The sequence below is a fragment of the Ctenopharyngodon idella genome, chromosome 8 (assembly GCF_019924925.1).
Source record: "Ctenopharyngodon idella isolate HZGC_01 chromosome 8, HZGC01, whole genome shotgun sequence".
In the NCBI taxonomy this organism is placed as follows: domain Eukaryota; kingdom Metazoa; phylum Chordata; class Actinopteri; order Cypriniformes; family Xenocyprididae; genus Ctenopharyngodon; species Ctenopharyngodon idella.
In genome coordinates this window covers 25319832-25338223 of record NC_067227.1, presented here as the reverse complement: position 1 = coordinate 25338223, position 18392 = coordinate 25319832, and the positions used below count along the sequence as shown (strand labels likewise).

Below are 18392 nucleotides of genomic sequence, written 5' to 3'. Positions count from 1 at the left end.
GAATAAAGTGCTTATTTTTGTTTTATTTTTGCACACAAAAAGTATTCTCGTCACTTCATAACATTAAGGTTGAACCACTGTAGTCACGTTGACTATTTTAACGATGTCTTTACTACTTTTCTGGACATTGAATGTGGTAATTACATTGCTTTCTATGGGGCATAAAAAAACAAAAAACTAGGATTTCATCAAAAATATCTTAATTTGTGTTCTGAAGATGAACAAAGGACTTCACAATCACAAGGACGAGTTTGGAACATCATGAGGGTGGGTAATTAATGACAGAAATTTCATTTTTGGGTGATCTAACCCTTTAAATTTAAGTTAACTACTCACTCTCAGACAAAAATCAATTTCTAATTTACTACACTAATTAAAGCTGTGCAATACATTGACATTACAGGAGATACACAAAACCCTTTAACGAACACTTAAGAATGATTTAATTGCAATTTAACTGCAAACAGTTCTCAGAGGAATTTCAGCCATCTAAAATGAAACATTACTATTGGCATCATTGGGATTAGAAACATAAAACATGTGTGATAATGTCTTTAGCCTGTATTTAACTAAAATACTCTTCTGTACATTATGTATATTACAACAATTCTCCTCTGCATTAAATCGACATATTACATGACTGTCCTTTGCATATTAAACTAAAGAGTGTGCCATCTGCTGGTGAAGATTTTTCACAGCGTTGTGTTTAATAGGTGAGGCATTTCACTCACCTCATGTTCTAATAATTCCAGTCAAAACAAATCTTAATGCTAAACTATACAAAGACCTTCTGCAACATTTTTGGGAAGGGCCCATTGTTCTAATATCACAATGCTCCTGTATACTAAGCAAGGACCACATAGAAATGTTTTACTAAATCTGATGTCAAAGAACTGGACAGTTCTGCACAAATCCTAGACCTGAACCCCTATTATTAGACACCTTAGGGAAGATCTTAGACTCACTAATAGATGCATTCTACCTCTATTAAAAATACAATGCATTAGTCATAAAATCATGTCACATACTTATTTGAAATTCTTCATCCATGCTATAATATCCTGAGGGCAGATTCTCAAGGGCAGCCAGGGTGAAATTAATAGTATAGCCAAACAAAAATAATAGTCAGAACGAGGACAGACATGAGTCAATCACTGAAATGATGGACAGGAAAAAAAAAGGTGTGAGGCCAGATTCAACTTCCTGCTTTAACAATAAAGAAAGCTTCTTACCCGAAGTCGCACACAGCCTCTTCTAGAGCCACGCATCATCTTGTCCTTGGACTGAAGGAGGAGACAGAGTGATAAAAGGAGTGGTTTGATAAATGACCAACACAGTGCTGAAATATGTCCAAGTCTCATTTTGCCAAAGAAGATTTAAAAGGTTCACAAATTGATATGGGTCAAAGACCATAGATGTAACCAACCTGGATTTTAGAATATATACAGTAGAAAAATGGCAGAACGATACTCTTGGCCTTTTAATATATGTGATATCCTTTATATTAGTATTTAATATAATGACATGGTAGTACACTGGAAACTTAGACTTAATGGGCTACTAGAAAAAAACACTACTTTAAATAAATAAATAAATAAATATATTTGTATAATATGTAGGTATTACTTTCAGCTTTCTATCTTACAGTTTAACAGTTGACAGTCGGTTTGAGTGGTTGGGTCTTGCTTACATGGAGTATTAGCGTCAGAGTAAACCAGGAAGATCAGAGTAAAGAAAGATTTTGTACCCATTTAACATTTATTGACAGTGTCATTAACTAATCACTGGCTAAAAAATTATACGGCTTATATATGTTGACATTAACCAAACTGAGAGTTTAACTGTGGATGATTTACTGACAGGAACTGCAGCTCTTAGCTTAGCTATTTATCTTGTGTTTGAACATTATAGAGGTTTTCGGATGCAAATCTGAAAGCTAGAAATGTGCGTTAACACATTTAATACTCAGCAGCTAATGCGTTCAAAAAAGCGGTCACATGTGGACGCCTCCACCCTTTAAATTTTGCAAACTAAACTATACTACTGTAAGCATTTTTTCCAAGGGAGGTGGCCTTCCTGTTGGCAACACATCGAGTCTAACTGCTTATTGGCTAACAGCTTCCCCAGCAAAGCCCGGATTGGCTGAAGTCGCAGTCACTCAAGCCAAGCACCGCCCCAACCAGCTGAGATTCCCAACTCCTGACAGGCCTGCAAGTGCTCGTTTCCCTTCCCAACACTAAACGATCGTAGAACGGGCCACTAAGCAATAAACCCTCGCTCATATCTCGCAGCCGAACAAGAAAGACTTACAGTATAATATGACAGCAACCCGGCGTTATAGTCCAGTACGAACCAGCGATACTGCCACCCCTTCATGACGTTAGTCCATTTGCTCAGCGGCCCCTCCATGATGGACGCCATTTTTACACTTTGCCTGAGTGCTCGCGGGGAGGAGTGCGCGGCGAGAAAAACCATGCGTCTGACGTCACATGCTGAACTATGGTTTACTTTAATACAAGGATGACTTCTGGAACTAATAACTTGCATATTACATAAGATAGAGTGTTTATTTGCATTTGAACGAAGCTGCACAAAGTTAATATTAGAATCATAACAAGTCAAACAGTGGAAATGGAACAGTTATGAAAACTAACAAAGCTATGTATATGTTAAATGTAGTAGGCTAATATACTGGAAGGTCTGGGAAATTTGTGATAAATACTGTCTAAAAGATGTTTTATTTTACATGGTGGCTATATATACAGTTAAAGGTGGATAGTCTTGTGATTTTTGTTTAAAAAAATCTATTGTTTAGTCAATGTCTGGTATAGTTTTAGGTTGTATGAAACTGTTAGCCTATCTGTATCTATACTTTTTAAACCAAGACCAATATAGACAATTTATTTATTTTTATATGTTTATTTATTTATATACGGTCATTTAAAGTATTTTTTTGTTTTTTTTGTTTGTTGCATACTTCCTTCAGAAAGTCAAAGAATAGGCTTTTGGAAAATATATATATAAATAAACTCTTAACATATATATATATATATATATATATATATATATATATAAATGTATTCATTTATTTATTTAATAAAAATGCATTACTTGAAGCATGGGTGGTGTACTGGTTATCTGTACACACCACGTTCTAGAACTAGAAACATGGACATTTTGTGGCATAAAATAGATGAGAAATATTTAGGATTCTATTTTCTTTAATATTGAAGGGTCAGTAATAAAAAAACAAATTTGCAACTCCTTTGTACCAGTGAGATTATTTTTTGTTTATATTTTGAATTGTTTTCTTTCCTGTTTTCATTGCAATTTTAGCTAAAGTTTTAGTAATTTTGTTGTGATTTTTATTCTAACGGAATAAAAACGGAATGGTTTTATGGTTTTAGTATAATAATTTAGTAGAATGTCTCTTACTACTGTTACTGTATGTCATATTATAATGAAAACTAACAACATCTGTGTATGGCCCACAATCATTTACTGGTATATACTGCGCTCTAGTGGCCATTATTTCATTATGTAATCTCTGCATCATATCGCAAACACAAACGTTCCTTTATGCTTGTTTCCTTCCAGACATATTTTCTTGTTACACTATAACAAAATTCAATTTTTTAGACCTCTACCTCTCGTCTCATCATGTACTGTTGTATGTTAAGGTAAGATCATCTGTTAAATGTTAAGGTAAACTAATTTGTGCCGTTTTAGAAAGTTATTTGCTTTTACAATCCCAGTCAGCTCATAACGACCTTTGACACACTTATAAAGAAAAATACAGCAGCAAGAATAGTTTTTAACAAAAAGTTTAATGCAAAGTGAAAGGTATTGCTTTGAACAATTTCTTAAACTGTATTATTAAAACAAATTATTTATGATATTGTACAGTACCATATTTAGAATTTATACACGTTTATACCTGGTGCAGGGCTTAAGTATTTCGTGTGGTTTATTGTCGTCTCTAATATTGCGGCTCAACAATGACACCTGTCATTTCATATTTCTTGTGCCTTGCTACCAGAGATAGATTTAGCCTGTTTGCGTACAAAACTTTGGAACACTTAAATTTCTGCTATGACAAATACCAGCTTTATTGTATTAAATATACAATAATGAATCATAGACAAGCGTAAGGTGTCTTCTTTACCGTTCTTCAGATAGCTACAAATAACATGCATGTCTCTTATTTCACCAGGTCTTTTCATATAAAAGGGAATAAACTCATACAACTCACTAGAGCATCATTCTCTCAAAATCCACAGTCATGGGATACATCATTAAAGCTTTCCAGCTGCACTGTATACCGCTGCACACACTCACCTGTTTCAGGCAGTCTGTGGCAACCCTTGACACACAGGACACATCAGCCAGCAGCATCACACCGCTGTATGAGCTCCACTGCGCGCAGGAGACGCCTGCCAAGTGCCTTTCCAGTTATAGATGGAGCATTTCAGCCATCTCACAGACATGTATATGAAGCCAATCTCAGGAACAGCCTGATCTGTCAGCAAAAGTAAATCTGGTTCACATTCATTGAAGATTATTGACCTTTACATTACAATATTTCCCTTATCATAAAATTGATAACATAAGTGATATTCGCCTGATATAATGTTGTCTTGTTTCGTCAGATACCTTGAACACAAGGAAAAAGTAATGAAGGGGGGTGGTGAAAACGCCATTGCACGGCATACGCAGAGGAATCGAAAGGTCCTGGTACGAGACAGACTCCGCATGCTGCTGGATGATGAAGATTATTTAGAACTTTCTCCTTTTGCTGGACTTGGTCTGCCCTATGGAGACATTCCAGCAGCAGGCTGTCTCACAGGTACAAGACTACAAAATGTAAAGAATTTTTTTTTTTTTTTTTTATGAATTATGGTTTAAAAAAAATAAATGAATACCATAAAATAAATAAATACTAATTTTTACTAGAAATTGAAAGGAGAAAATCATGCTTCTTTTGAAGCTTTTGAATTTTGTCATTTAAATGAAGGTTGCATGATTCAAACTTTGCTATCAAAATAAATACATATTGTTAATAATCATTAAATAATAAATAAAACCAAATAAATGTGGCATTTTTCTCTTTTTTTCCAAATGTTTATGTTGTACAGTGCACCAGCTTCCAATCATTTATTTATTGTTCTGTATTTTTGTTAGACATAATTAGACTTATTAGACATTAATTGATATTAAAATATTTGAGCATAGGTATTCCTCTCAAACAGCTTCTTTAGTAACAGTGTTTGGTTTTTTTCCACAGGAATTGGTAAAATTAATGGACTTTGGTGCATGTTCTGTGCTAATGACGCCACTGTGAAAGGAGGTACAGCGTATCCCATCACAGTTAAAAAGCAGCTCAGGGCGCAAGTTGTGGCTATGCAGAATCGTTTGCCTTTCGTTTACTTGGTGGACAGTGGTGGTGCATTTCTGCCTCTTCAGGTAACTTGTATTTATTGCCATGATGATCTCTGAAATCTTTTTTTTTCTTTCACTCACTTTTTTTTAATGTTTGTACAATTGCTCTTTCAATAGTCAGAGATCTTTCCTGATAAAAACCATGGAGGACGCACCTTTTACAATGAAGCAGTTATGTCAGCAATGAAGATTCCTCAGGTATTAAAATAGTCATGAAAAATATTTTAGAATATACATGTGTAATGCTGAATATTTGATCTGATGCAATGTGATGTCTTGACCTCTAGGTGTCAGTAGTGTGTGGGTCATGCACAGCTGGCGGTGCCTATGTTCCCACTATGTCTGAGGAGGCGGTGATTGTCCACAGGATAGGAACAATATTTTTAGGGGGACCACCCTTGGTGAAGGCTGCAACCGGGGAGGAGGTTTCTCCAGAGGACCTGGGAGGAGCCAGGCTACACTCAGAGTATGCTGTTTCCATCGTTTGATGGCATTCTTGCATGTTGATCTCCAGAGCAGTGGTTTTCAATCCCTGTATTTCCACAACCATGTTATTGATTGATAAGTATTGATTAATATGTGGTGCTTTATAGACAGACATCCAGCATTGCCTCATCGATTGTCAGATTGTTAAAGCAGAATAAAGTATTCAAACATAAAGCAATTGCATAACTCCAATAATATAATATAATATAATATAATATGACCATAAAATGAATAAAATGAAATACAAAGTAATTCTCACTAATAAGAAGAAAATTTTAAATTAATATAATGTAATTTAATATATAATAATTGAACATAAAACTAATATTATAAAAGCATATTAAGAATATTATAAATGCATTCTGCATACATATTCTTAGCTGATAATAATATAATATAATATAATATAATATAATAAATATACATTTATATAATATAAATGAAATACAAATTGCATCCCTCTAACAATAAGAATATATAAATAAAATATTATTCATATAATATAATAATTGAACATAATACTAATATTGTAAATGCATATTAACAGTATTATAAATGCATCCTGCATAGTTTTGCTCAGCTGATAATATAATATTGACCATAATATTAATACAATGAAAAACAAAGAATATGCATCCCTGTAATAATAAGAACATAAGTATAATATAGTAATATAAGTACAAAGTAATTACATCCCTTTAATAAGAAAATTGTAAATATATAATGTAATATAATAATTGAACATAATACTAACATTGTAAATGCATATTAACAATATTATAAATGCACCCTGAATAGTTTTGCTCAGCTGAGTGTAATATAATATTGACCGTAATATTACTCAAATTAAATAAATTTTTATTTACAAAATAATTAATATAATAATTAATTTTAAAATGAATATTGCATCTATAATGTAAATGCATCCTGCATAGTTTTGCTTAGCTGATGAAGACATTGCATCTATTTTTATTGTAAATTTCTTTCCTCCTTGCCTATATCACCAGAGTGAGCGGCTGTGTGGACCATTTTGCCACAACAGAGAATGAGGCATATGAGCATACCAGAAACATCATCTCCACCCTAAACTATGAGCTCCCAGAGGAAGACGACACTCCGGTTGAGGAGCCCCTGTACAGCATGGACGATCTCATGGGCCTTGCACCTCGTTGCTACAATCACAGCATGGATGTCAGACTGGTAAGGACCCATGCACATGCATAGTTTTAGACTTACACCATACATGCTGACGTTCCACATGGTTTGTGTGGGTGTTTTACTGATTTTCTTATTTATACTCTGTTTAGATAGTGAGTCGCCTTACTGATGGTAGTCGGTTTCAGGAGTTCAAGGCCCGTTACGGTACCACCCTCCTCACTGGGTTTGCCAGAATTGAAGGGTAATGGTAGTTGAATTTTTTTATATATATGTAATATGTTAGATGTTTTGAATATTGAGTAAGTGGCATGTTAAATGTCTTAGATGTCATGTAAAATGTCATCAAAATTCACCATTATATCCCAGTATTAAAACAAAACATTAACTTGTTTCTAGGTCACCTAAACCAATCAGCACGCTGCCTAGACAGTAACATGGTAGAAAAGTGAATGTAAAGATAAAACAGTCAACCCTGTTAACTTGAAAATTAGATTTTATGCTCCTGTAAGTCGGACCAATCAGATCTGAGCAGGATGTAGATTAAGAAAAGGAACCTTTTTCTACTGAAAATTCAGATCATGGGGAGCCTCCTCGAGATTCTTTATTTGATCAAACAAAGAGCGTCTCTGAGAGCTGTTTTGTTGCCATGGCAAAGTGAAACTATGTGAATGAATGTGAAATGAATGTGAAACCCTAACCCCTACCAAAAGGATAAACATACGTCAGAGATGCTCAGAAAAAAATGTACTCTGTATTTTTGAACTGATATTACTTCTGTTACTTTTTTTTTTAATTTTTACGGCAACACTTTACAATGAAGTTTCATTAATTAAGTTATTGTCAATATCAACATTTACTAATACATTATTATATTATTCAAATCAAAAGTTGTATTTGTTGCATTAGTTAATGCACTGTGAACTAACATGAACAATGAACGACTTTTTTTTATTAACTAACATTAACAAAGATTAATAAATACTGTAACAAATGTATGGCTTATTGTTTTTTCATGTTAGTTAATACATTAACTAATGTTAACAAATGAGACCTTATTGTAAAGTGTTACTATTTTTACTTTCACCTTTACTTAATTAGCAGTGCTTGCCATAGCAATCAACACTGTATTTATTGCTCATACTTAGAGTTTTCGTTCAGTTTATACCACATTGTTTGTGCTACGGGTATGAATTGTACCTCAAATTGTGTGGCCTGTTGAGGAGAGTTTTTTTTTAAGCCATCAGACATAAGATTTTCACCCAGTGGGCAATAAAACAAGTGAAAAAAAATACATTGAATGAGCCATATCTTGGGGCCAGAATATCATGAAGGCTTTTTACACTTCAATCAGTAAACAGCCACCCAGAAGACTGCATAGCTACATGCTAAAAACCACTGCGAACAGCTTAGCAACTGCATAGCAATGCACTGTCAACCACCCAGAACATTATTATCAGACTGTCTGTCAGGTTTGCATTGGCAGACTTCAGTTACATTTTCTTGAGAAAATGTAAAAATATTTTTCCCCTCAATCTTCAGACATCAGATTGGAATTGTGGCAAATAATGGAGAGCTGACGTATGAAGCTTCCCTGAAAGGCAGTCACTTTGTTCAGCTGTGTGACCAGAGGGACATTCCTCTCATCTTCCTGCAGAACACGGCACCAGAACCTGCACACACACTCTCACAAACCAAGGTGAATCAGAAGACATTTATATGCAGACTTTCCATCAGATTCTTTAAAATAGAAGTCAAATTACTTGTAATTTCATTTAAAAGTGCCTATATTATCCTTGTTCAGATATTACCTTTGTAATATCTGAATGTTTTTGTTTGTAGTGTGTAATATAGCTGTTTGTGAATGTAAAAGGCCTGCAAAGTTTCAACGATCAAAGTGCGCGATAAATGTTATTGATAAATGATAAATGTTATTGTCTCCCAATGTTATTGTCTTCCAAAAGAACGGACCGATTCTGAACTGCCTGAAACGAGTCTTCAGTAATTTCAGTCTTCCTGCACAAACCTACATAGGTTTGAAACAAATTTGCATAATCCCAGCCTATGGGTTTGTATTTTCGACATGTCGAGAAGACACTGTTTTCTGTGCTGCGCAAGCAAACCCACTTTGCAAAAGGATGAGGACTCAGTCTTGAATTGATACTGTAAAACTGATGCCATCGTTTCTGTTCATATCACTGTGTATAAAAGTGCTGAGGAAGCCCTCGGAGCTAATACCAGATATGGTAATAGGTGTTTTGTTTCTGACACGAGCTGTAAGTGGTAGACCAATCAGAACAAACTAGGCCATCTGACCAATCAGAGCAGAGTAGGCTCTTGGAAGCAGGGTTTAGAGAGACCGGATCCATGATCTAAGCATTTCAGACACTGAGAAATGAGGTGATGCTGAAATGTATATAATGAGAAAATTAAAGTGTTTTTTTTTTTTAACGTTTGATGCATGTAAACCTATTGTTGGAGACCTCAAAAACAAATTCAGGAACCTTTAAAATAGCATAATAGGGGCACTTTCCATTTTGGTACGAAGATTTTTTTTAATGGAATGGTATCTGGCCCTGCTCACATGCCATCTTGTTTTACTTTGTTACTTGCTCTCTTTTCTCCCGCCCTCACTTCATTCCTCTAAACCTCTCTTTCTCTTTCCCATCTCTCTTAGGCAGAGTCCAACACTAACAGACTGAAGGCTCAGGGTTCCATGATGTCTGCTGTGGCTTGTGCTTCTGTTCCAAAAATGACTGTGGTTATTGGAGGATGTCATGGAGGCGACAGCTATGCTATGGTCAGTGTGTAAATCCATAATTTTAATGTGTATTAAAGAGTAGTTTAAAATCTTTCTGAACTTTTTTTAGTGCGGAAGGGCTTTTGACCCTAATTTCCTGTTCCTGTGGCCTAATGCAAGAGTGTCAATTTTGGCTCCAGGCCACTCAGAGGCATTTGTGCAGACTGAAGAGGAAATCACACAGATTAATGAGATGTAAGAGCCAATGTAACAGGATGCCCATAACTGGCTGTTTTAAATGTGTATATAAAAAAATAATAATTATCTATGTCTATGTAAAGGTTGGAGGAAGAGAGTTCAGCATTCTTTTCTACCGGCAGACTGTGGGATGATGGTGTTATTCTACCTCAAGACACCAGAAAGGTAAAAGAAAAGAGAAAACAAATTCATTTGATTTGATTTCTATCTGGTTCACATAATTTTTTACTTTTACAAATTATAGACCAAAAAGCACAGACATGAATCCTGACTTTTCACTGGACGGCCTTAATGAAAAGCAGCTGTTGAGGTTTTCAGTGGAGTCACAGAAGTAAACTGTGCTAACACCATCGGATACCTTAAAGTATGGAAGCTTGTTTACGCCATGAAATGAAAAATAAAAAAGGTAATTGCAACTTTTTACCTCACAATTCTGACTTTTTTTCTCACAATTGCGAGTTATAAAGTCAGAATTGTGAGATATAAAGTCAGAATTGCAAGTTTATAACACAATTCTGACTTTATAACTCGCAGTTGTGAGTTTAAATCTTGCAATCCTGAGAAAAAAAGTCAGAATTGTGAGATAAAAGTCACGATTACCTTTTTTTATTTTTTTATTTAGTGGTGGAAGCAAGCTTCCATATTAAAAAGGCAAAACTAGTGCTCTTAGTTAATACTTTTTATAATAAGCCAAAATATTTCTTTAAAATAAATGCCACTTGTTTTGATATTTTGTAATCTAATGCAAGAGTCAAACTGCTTCTTGAACAAGAAAAAATGTAAGGCGGGGCTTGATTTTGTCTATCGGAAATTGATTGGATGGTTGTGGTTTGCCATTGCTGTGATTCATTTGTAAGTGATAGGTTGTCCTGCTCTCGTGCCAGTAAACATGTCATCAGAGGCTAGATCCCAAATGGCACCCTAAACCCTCACGGTCTTCCTCTGAGTCCGCACTTTCGTGACGTAATGCCGCTTTGACTGCCGGGTAAAGTCCTCTGCATAGCTCGTGAACTTGCGGGCTCAGCTGAAGTGCGCATCGAGGGCGCATAGCGGCCACAAAGGGGACGCTCGTGAGCACCCTTCTGAAACCTAAAATGATAAATGAGACACCCTACGGTCTCGTGGACTTAACGGACACACGCACGCAGCAGCCATTGTAAGTCCACAAGACCGAAAGTGCATAGAAGTGTGCCATTTGGGATTCAGCCAGAGAAGCGAAGATGACACTGCAAGAAGTCATTTATAATAAATCATTTATAATACAAACCGCAGTATTCCATAAAACATAATTGTCCATTTTGATTTCATTGTGATGTGTTTAAGTGTGGTTTAGTGTGGTTTAACTGCCCAAATACTTTTCTTTGTTGACTTAAAACTTTGTTAAATAGTTCATAGTTATATTTATTAACTTAAATGTATTACATATTATTCACAATTTTATATATATATATATATAAATATATATATATAAAACAATTGGATTTTCTTTAAAATATGTATTGCACACTTGAGTTTGAAAATAAAATATACTTTTGTTTCCTTTTGTTAGGTTTTGAGCAAGTGCCTGAAAATCATTAAGCAACAAGAGTATCAATTGTCCAGAGAGAAGATAAGGACTCCCTTTCTCCGAATGTAACACTAACAGAAACAGTCATTGGACTTTTTAAACTTGTATAAGGTCTTTATTAAAGTAATAAACTAACACACATCTTTATTATAAAGACAATTTGCCTGTAACTTGCCATCAGAAGCAGTGCCTTATTGTTGTTATTTTCTGGCTGATGTAAAATAAACAAATGTGTACATATGGAATTTTACTTGTGAATAAATAAATGAAGTAGAAAGTATATTTTTGAAACAAACAAACAAACAAAAGTCTTACAAGTTGATTCTTACAGTACACATTACCAAAAAACTGTTGCATTATAAGCATATCAGGTCATATAACTGGCCCAATTAAAACAGCAACAATAACATTAAATGATATTACACGTAAACTAAAAAAAAAAAGGTCTGTTTACCGACATACAAAGTCCTGTTTATGGTTTGTACATGCCATGGAGAGTGACAGGAATGATGACATCAACCTCTGCACGTGCTATTTCTGTCAGGTCAGTGGCATTGAGTATGAGGAGGAATGCTGGCCTCTGGGAAACTCCTGGTTTCACTACAATACTCAGAAGAACACCTGAGAAAAGCAGAAGAAAGACTTATTTATTTCAAGAGATTAAACAGATCTGAAATATAAGTTTGTTTAAGTCCAGATTAGATTACCATCATCTTCATCTTTAGCATCAGGGCTTTGCACAAACAGTGCTTCAGATGGATAGGCATCTGGCTCCTGCCATATCCATGTTTCTTTGCTTTTCACATTTAACTTGCAAATCTAAAACCACACAAAAACACAACAAATCACACATGGATCAAACGTTGACATGAATAATGTTTTCTGTACCATGTCAAACCCACCCGGTCTGGAATGAAGTGGTTTAGCCCGAGTCCATAAGCAAAGGTGTAATTTTTTCCACAGTATTTGCTGTAGTTGATCTGAGGAAACTCAAAAGCTGAAATACAAAAAGAAAGCAAGGGGAAAATGCTTAGAATTTTTTTTTTATTAATAATTATTTATATTTTATTAATATCTATGTTTAAATATTTAAAGGTGCAATGTGTCAAATTTGGGAGGATCAATTGACAGAAATGCAATATAATATACATAACTATGTTTTCAATGGTGTATAAAGACCTTACCATAATGAACCGGCATGTTTCTACAGCAGCCCTAAATGGACAAACGCTCTACAGAGCGCGTTTAGTCACTATGTTGTTGTTCTTCTAAATCTTTCATGTTTTTAGAGGCAGCTTGCATCGTCGCTACATTGAATACACATGAAGTAGTAGTAGTAGTAGTCGTCTGGTTTATTAGAAGCAAAGACCGTTCTTTGTTAAAAGTAAGAAGAAACCTCATTGCTTGACTGACTAACGTGCTCTCTGCTGTTTCAGACGATGACATCTCACATATTTATACATATATACACATATTTATACATACATATACATAAATATATACATATAATGTATACATATATATATATTAGATGTTAGATGCTATTAATTACGATGAATCGATTTAACAGCGCTATTAAAATAATTGGACACCGAAGTTGGAAAATGCAGTTAAGGGGTTACTTGTGACATTTGGTGTTGAATATTTACCCTGACGCGGTCCAGAGAAAAGAACCTCAGGTTCGAGCCAAACGCTTCCATCACTGCACATGACAGCAGTGGCTGTGGTGTATGGAAGAGAAACCAAATTCTTCCCCTGCTCTTCCTGCAAAAACAAAGGAATAAAGTAACTAAAAGACTGTTAAAATAAAGGAATGCATTTTTGGATTGGAAAGACAAAAGTTCAAGAAACAAACGGAAGTCAATCTATTTGCTCCTGAGGTGAAGTAGGATCATGATATCCATCATGATATCCAGTTATTAAATATAGTTAACTAAAAATAACATACAAAATATTGTTACTTGATATAAAATATACATTAACTTTATATTTTTATATTTAAAAAAAACAACTTATTTATACTTATTTTATTTCATCTAGTTGCTAAGGAAACATTTCTCATTTTCATATAGTTTAAAATGACTACAACTAAAACTGAAATAAAAATGAATAAAAACTACAAAAATTACTAAAACTTTAGAATTAAAGTGAAAATGGAAAACATAAAAATAAAAACTAATTCAAACCATTAATAAAATTATAATAGTATCTCAAAGATAGTAAAATAACACGGATATCTCTTACCCTGTGGATGTCCAGTGGAAGCACGTATCTCCGCACCTCTGGCTGTGGAGCTCTCATGGCGGCTTTTTTCACTTCCTCCCAGTTTTGCTTCACGTTTGCCAAATATAGATAGTTATACACAAAGTCATGCCTGTCAATCAAAGGAAGGGGACCACAGATGATCACCATTGTCTCACATTTTCTCTCCTCTGGCCATGTTTACTGCCATTATCAAATGCATGTACAAAGTGTTTTTTGTTTCATTGCTATATTTTATTAGGGCAATAAAATAAATATAAAAAACAAATAATCGTACCCTTTCCAAGTGCACAGGTCAACAACAATAAAACCTTGGTCCTCAAAACAGTTAATGTGATGGAAAACATTAAAGGCAGATGTTCTGAATTTGTGGTTGATGTATTCTCCAGGATTCTTGGTTGCCAGATGAAACCATGTCTGGGAATGCAACCAAATAAAGAGGATGAGGCAATGTACAAAATACCTAGAGCATTTTATTTGTTGTTTTTGTTTCCCAAATGTATAATTAACCATTTGAAGAAAATATAAGGCCAGTGAGCTCAGACTTACACCCATTCTGTCATTTGACTCAAAGCAGTCCATGTAATTTGTCCCTCTGATGCTCCAAGAAGTCAAAAATTTCAGCAGATTGATCTTCACCGGAGTCTCAACAAACACAAAGTAGTTCTCTGTCATGCCAAAGCTGTATAATATATATTATTATATTAGTTATTAATATTATTATTTTATTATTAAAGAAATTATATTATTTTACATTATATTATATTATATTATATTACCAACCTATGGACGTAGGATGGTTTGAACCTCTCACTGCTTGGAAACTGTACCAAAACCGTTGACTTCTCAATTGGATCGGATTTATCTGATTAAACAAATAATAAAAAAGTCAAACACCTCCTCATAATGCGGTAATAAGATCTTTTTAAGCCAACAAAGCATTATACCAACCTTCTTGTGGTGGAGGGATCTTGACAATGTTGTAGGCCAGCGACATGTTCTTTCCAAAGCAGTTTCCAATGTTATATACAGTACCATCTGGTTCAGTATGTGGATGTGCAGTCACACCATTGACTGAGAGATAATTGCAGAGGTCCACCTATGGGTAAGTAGAGATGGTAAAGGATTTATACTTTTGTTAATGGGCTCAAAACTAGGCAACAGAACAAAATGGTCCCCTTTAGACATTCTGCTGACTGTAAGTAATGTTGCACCTACATGTCAACTTACATGTCACTTTATTTTGATGGTGCCCCAACAGATATTCTACTGACTATAAGTAACTCTGCAAATACATGCCAACTTATTCTACTAACCTTAATCCCTTATTCTACTAACCCTACGCCTAATAGTCTACTAATAATCGACTAATAGTCTAATCAGTTACTTGACATGTGGGTGCAACGTTACTTATAGTCTAAAGGGGATCATAAATATAAAGTGTATATAAACCCAAAAGCCTACCTTTTTTATCGTTTCGAGGGTATCAGGATCAACTTTAGTTATGTAGTTGGTTTCCGTGCAGGCATAGAAGTCCTCACCGATGGGGTAGATGTTGACAAGGCAGTTATCCGTCACCTCAATGCCTTGAAAGTAAGTGAAAAACCTATACCAAAAGTGGATGCACTGAGAGTAAATATTTGTATGGCATTATTATTATATTCCCAATTTAAATTAAAAAGAAAATACTTTCCAGACCTGGAAAATATGTTTTTGCATGGATCTGGATATGCAGTGGTGCCAAACTCTGTGATCACCACCCTTTTCTCCGTCATGGCTCTCACGTAAGCATCAGTTCTGATAAACCTGAAATTCAAGATGCCAGTTAATATGCATTTTAAAGGGTTAGTTCACCCAAAAATGGAAATTCTGTCATTAATTACTCACCCTCATGTCGTTCCACACTTGTCAGATCTTCATTCATCTTCAGAACACAAATTAAGATGTTTTTGATAAAATCCGATGGCTCAGTGAGGCCTTCATTGACAGCAAGATAATTAACACTTTCAGATGCCTAGAAAGCTCCTAAAGACATATTTAAAGCAGTTCATGTGACCACAGTGGTTCATCCTTAATGTTATGAAGTGACGAGAATACTTTTTGTGCGGCAAAAAGAAGAAATGATGACTTTATTCAACAATATCTAGTGATGGGCGATTTCGAAACACTGCTTCATGAAGCTTCGAAGCTTTACGAATCTTTTGTTTCAAATCAGTGGTTTGGAGCGTGTATCAAACTGCCAAAGTCACGCCCCCCAGTGGTGAACCATTGAAATTTTGAAACACTTATGACATAAAGCCTCGTTTACTGAAATCATGTGACTTTGGCAGTTTGATACACGCTCTGAACCACTGATTAGAAACAAAAGATTCGTAAAGCTTCGAAGCTTCATGAAGCAGTATTTTGAAATTACTTTAATAGCTTTCTGGGCATCTGAAATTGTTAGGGCTCATTCACACAGAACGCGTTTTTGCTTTGAAAAATGAGACGTGGAGACGCGAGCACAACGGTTTTGCATGTCCGTCTAGTGCGTGTTTACATAGAAAAACAATGGAAAAGTAGCGCATTGGAATGGAAAAACGCGTTCTGTGTGAATGGCCCCTTAATTATCTTGCTGGCAAAGCAGGCCTCACTGAGCAATCGGATTTTATCAGAAATATCTTAATTTGAGTTCCGAAGATGAACGAAGGTTTACGGGTGTGGAACGACATGAGGGTGAGTAATTAATGAAAGAATTTTCTTTTTTGGGTGAACTAACCCTTTAAGTAAATCTCAGTTCTTTATTGTATTAACCACTTTTTACAAAACAAATCAGTCCAGCATATGAGGCATTTCAACTCAGTAAATGATTGGGTTACACCTTATTTCAATAGTCCACTTTAGACATTTTACTAACTATCATTAGAGGTTAGGTTATGGTTTGGGTTAGAAGAATAAATTGACATGTACTTGCAAAGTTACTTATAGTCAGTAGAATGTCTGTTGGGGACCATCAAAATAAAATGTTAGCAGATATTATGCAGACAAATGACTAATTCTCTAATGACTGGTAGTTGCAAAGATACTTATATTTAGGAGAATGTCTAAAATAAAGGGTTACCATCATTGCAAAACATTTAGGTAGTCAAACTCAATTTGGGTTGCACTTTATTTTGGGCATTACTGCACAATAAACAGAGGCTCTCACTTGCGGTGATAAGTGACACGTCCATCCTTCAGGTCAAACTTGTGTATGAGAGCCTGGCCATCAAAAAGGTGGTAAAAAGGTTCATCTCCAATCTCAAAGAGCCCAGGGCCCATGCGGAGCAGACTGCCAGTAAGCCATGCAGGGATTTTGCCTGCAAGGAGTGAGAGAAGGTTCACTTTAACTAAACAAATTCTTCAGCCCACAAATGTCTATAAAACAACTCCCATATCAAAGGGTATGAGGCGTTTACATCAACCACAGCTGAAGCAGCATTTTCTCCTTCAATGAAAGCATAGAGAAAATAAGAAGTAAAAAGTATGAACAATTGAAAATGCTTGATTTAGATTATTATAAGCATACAAACCTGAGACAAGAGCAGGAATGGGCTCAGCTAACTCTTCACATGACTCAAAGATTTTTTTATAGCCACCGGCTGGGTGTTCAAGACTGTGAATGAAAACAGATGTCCACATTTTTAGCATAATGAGGTGACATGAAAAAGAAATCAAAACAACTAAACTTATATACAAATATACTCATTCTTGAGGCATTATTTCAAATTATATATAATTATTATATTAAAAAGGAAACAAATGAATAAGCAAGCATTAACTTTAAAAAGAAAAATATCTAAAATTCAACATTTACAATGAATTGAGTGTTTTCCACTACCAAAAATCATTGTACAATCTGAGCAGTTTTACGGAGAGTGAAAAGTTCCATTACTCACCGGCTGACCATGTTGAACTGACTTTGAAGCGAGATGATGCCTGTGTGTGTAAACCAGAACTGTTCCGTTCCCAGGAACAGCCACGGAGTCTTAGAACCCCTCCTCCGGCCGACTGGAAGGCACTGAAACAAAAATCCCTTTGTTTTCAGACCAAGAACATTTTCACTAATGTTTACCTTCCTGAAAGACACTACAGCTCAAATGAACAGATTCAAACCTTTGGTGAACAGGGTCAATTTGCAGAGATCTTTCTTATGAATATCTTTTTGTTGTTGTTGTTTTTTTAAAAAAAAAAAAATAAAATAAAATAAAAATAATGAAGCACATTATTTCAGTAAAAAATAACAGTCTATAATACAAAAAGTTGCCTATTGTCTATAGTCTAACAAAAAGCATAGGAATGTGACATGTGAAAAGGCATTTCATTAATCACTTTTTCTTTGTTTACTTCCCTGGATGACAAATGATTTGTTTTCTACGGTCGGAGCACCATGTCATTCATAAAAGGAGACTGGATGTGAATACAGATGAAGGTCCACAATGCAGCAGTCCTAACAAATCAGAGACT

At 35.0% G+C, this 18392-nt stretch overlaps 3 protein-coding genes across 12 annotated transcripts in view; 1 reads left to right on the top strand and 2 right to left on the bottom strand.

Annotated features, from left to right (window-relative positions):
* Positions 1–2476, bottom strand: part of osbpl9 (oxysterol binding protein-like 9) — a 38240-nt gene extending 35764 nt beyond the window's left edge. For all 10 annotated transcript variants that reach the window (XM_051904139.1, XM_051904144.1, XM_051904136.1 and 7 more), the window contains exons 1-2: positions 2311–2476; positions 1233–1283 (exon numbers count right to left, since the gene is read on the bottom strand). In XM_051904139.1, the coding sequence (XP_051760099.1) occupies positions 1233–1283; positions 2311–2475 (216 nt within the window). In that variant the 5' untranslated portion in view covers position 2476. The remainder of the gene's footprint in view (positions 1–1232; positions 1284–2310) is intronic.
* A 1053-nt stretch (positions 2477–3529) lies between these two features.
* On the top strand, positions 3530–11885 carry si:ch211-198n5.11 (methylcrotonoyl-coenzyme A carboxylase 2). The gene is made up of 13 exons (XM_051902416.1): positions 3530–3680; positions 4214–4531; positions 4650–4846; positions 5285–5463; positions 5557–5637; positions 5727–5905; positions 6933–7125; positions 7233–7324; positions 8623–8779; positions 9758–9880; positions 9951–10075; positions 10162–10243; positions 11628–11885. The coding sequence occupies exons 1-13, from the start codon at positions 3661–3663 to the stop codon at positions 11712–11714; spliced, it is 1833 nt and encodes a 610-aa protein (XP_051758376.1). The 5' UTR covers positions 3530–3660; the 3' UTR covers positions 11715–11885.
* LOC127517170 (retinal Mueller cells isomerohydrolase) lies at positions 11739–17981 on the bottom strand. Its single transcript, XM_051902417.1, has 14 exons — positions 17825–17981; positions 17459–17541; positions 17095–17245; positions 15606–15713; positions 15372–15513; positions 14859–15006; positions 14691–14772; positions 14457–14589; positions 14185–14324; positions 13890–14019; positions 13295–13409; positions 12548–12642; positions 12353–12464; positions 11739–12266 (listed from the first exon to the last, which is right to left on the bottom strand). Exons 1-14 carry the CDS (start codon positions 17833–17835, stop codon positions 12118–12120), a joined length of 1599 nt encoding a protein of 532 aa, XP_051758377.1. The 5' UTR covers positions 17836–17981; the 3' UTR covers positions 11739–12117.
* Between the last annotated feature and the right edge of the window lie 411 nt (positions 17982–18392).

Coding starts and splice junctions, on each gene's coding strand:
- si:ch211-198n5.11 (XM_051902416.1), top strand. CDS start 3,661: ATGTACTGTTGTATGTTAAG. Junction 7,325..8,622: donor GGGTTTGCCAGAATTGAAGG/GTAATGGTAGTT, acceptor CTCAATCTTCAG/ACATCAGATTGGAATTGTGG. Junction 10,244..11,627: donor TACCTCAAGACACCAGAAAG/GTAAAAGAAAAG, acceptor TCCTTTTGTTAG/GTTTTGAGCAAGTGCCTGAA.
- LOC127517170 (XM_051902417.1), bottom strand. Junction 15,007..15,371: donor CCCTCGAAACGATAAAAAAG/GTAGGCTTTTGG, acceptor ACTTACCCATAG/GTGGACCTCTGCAATTATCT. Junction 12,643..13,294: donor TTTCTCTGGACCGCGTCAGG/GTAAATATTCAA, acceptor TTTGTATTTCAG/CTTTTGAGTTTCCTCAGATC.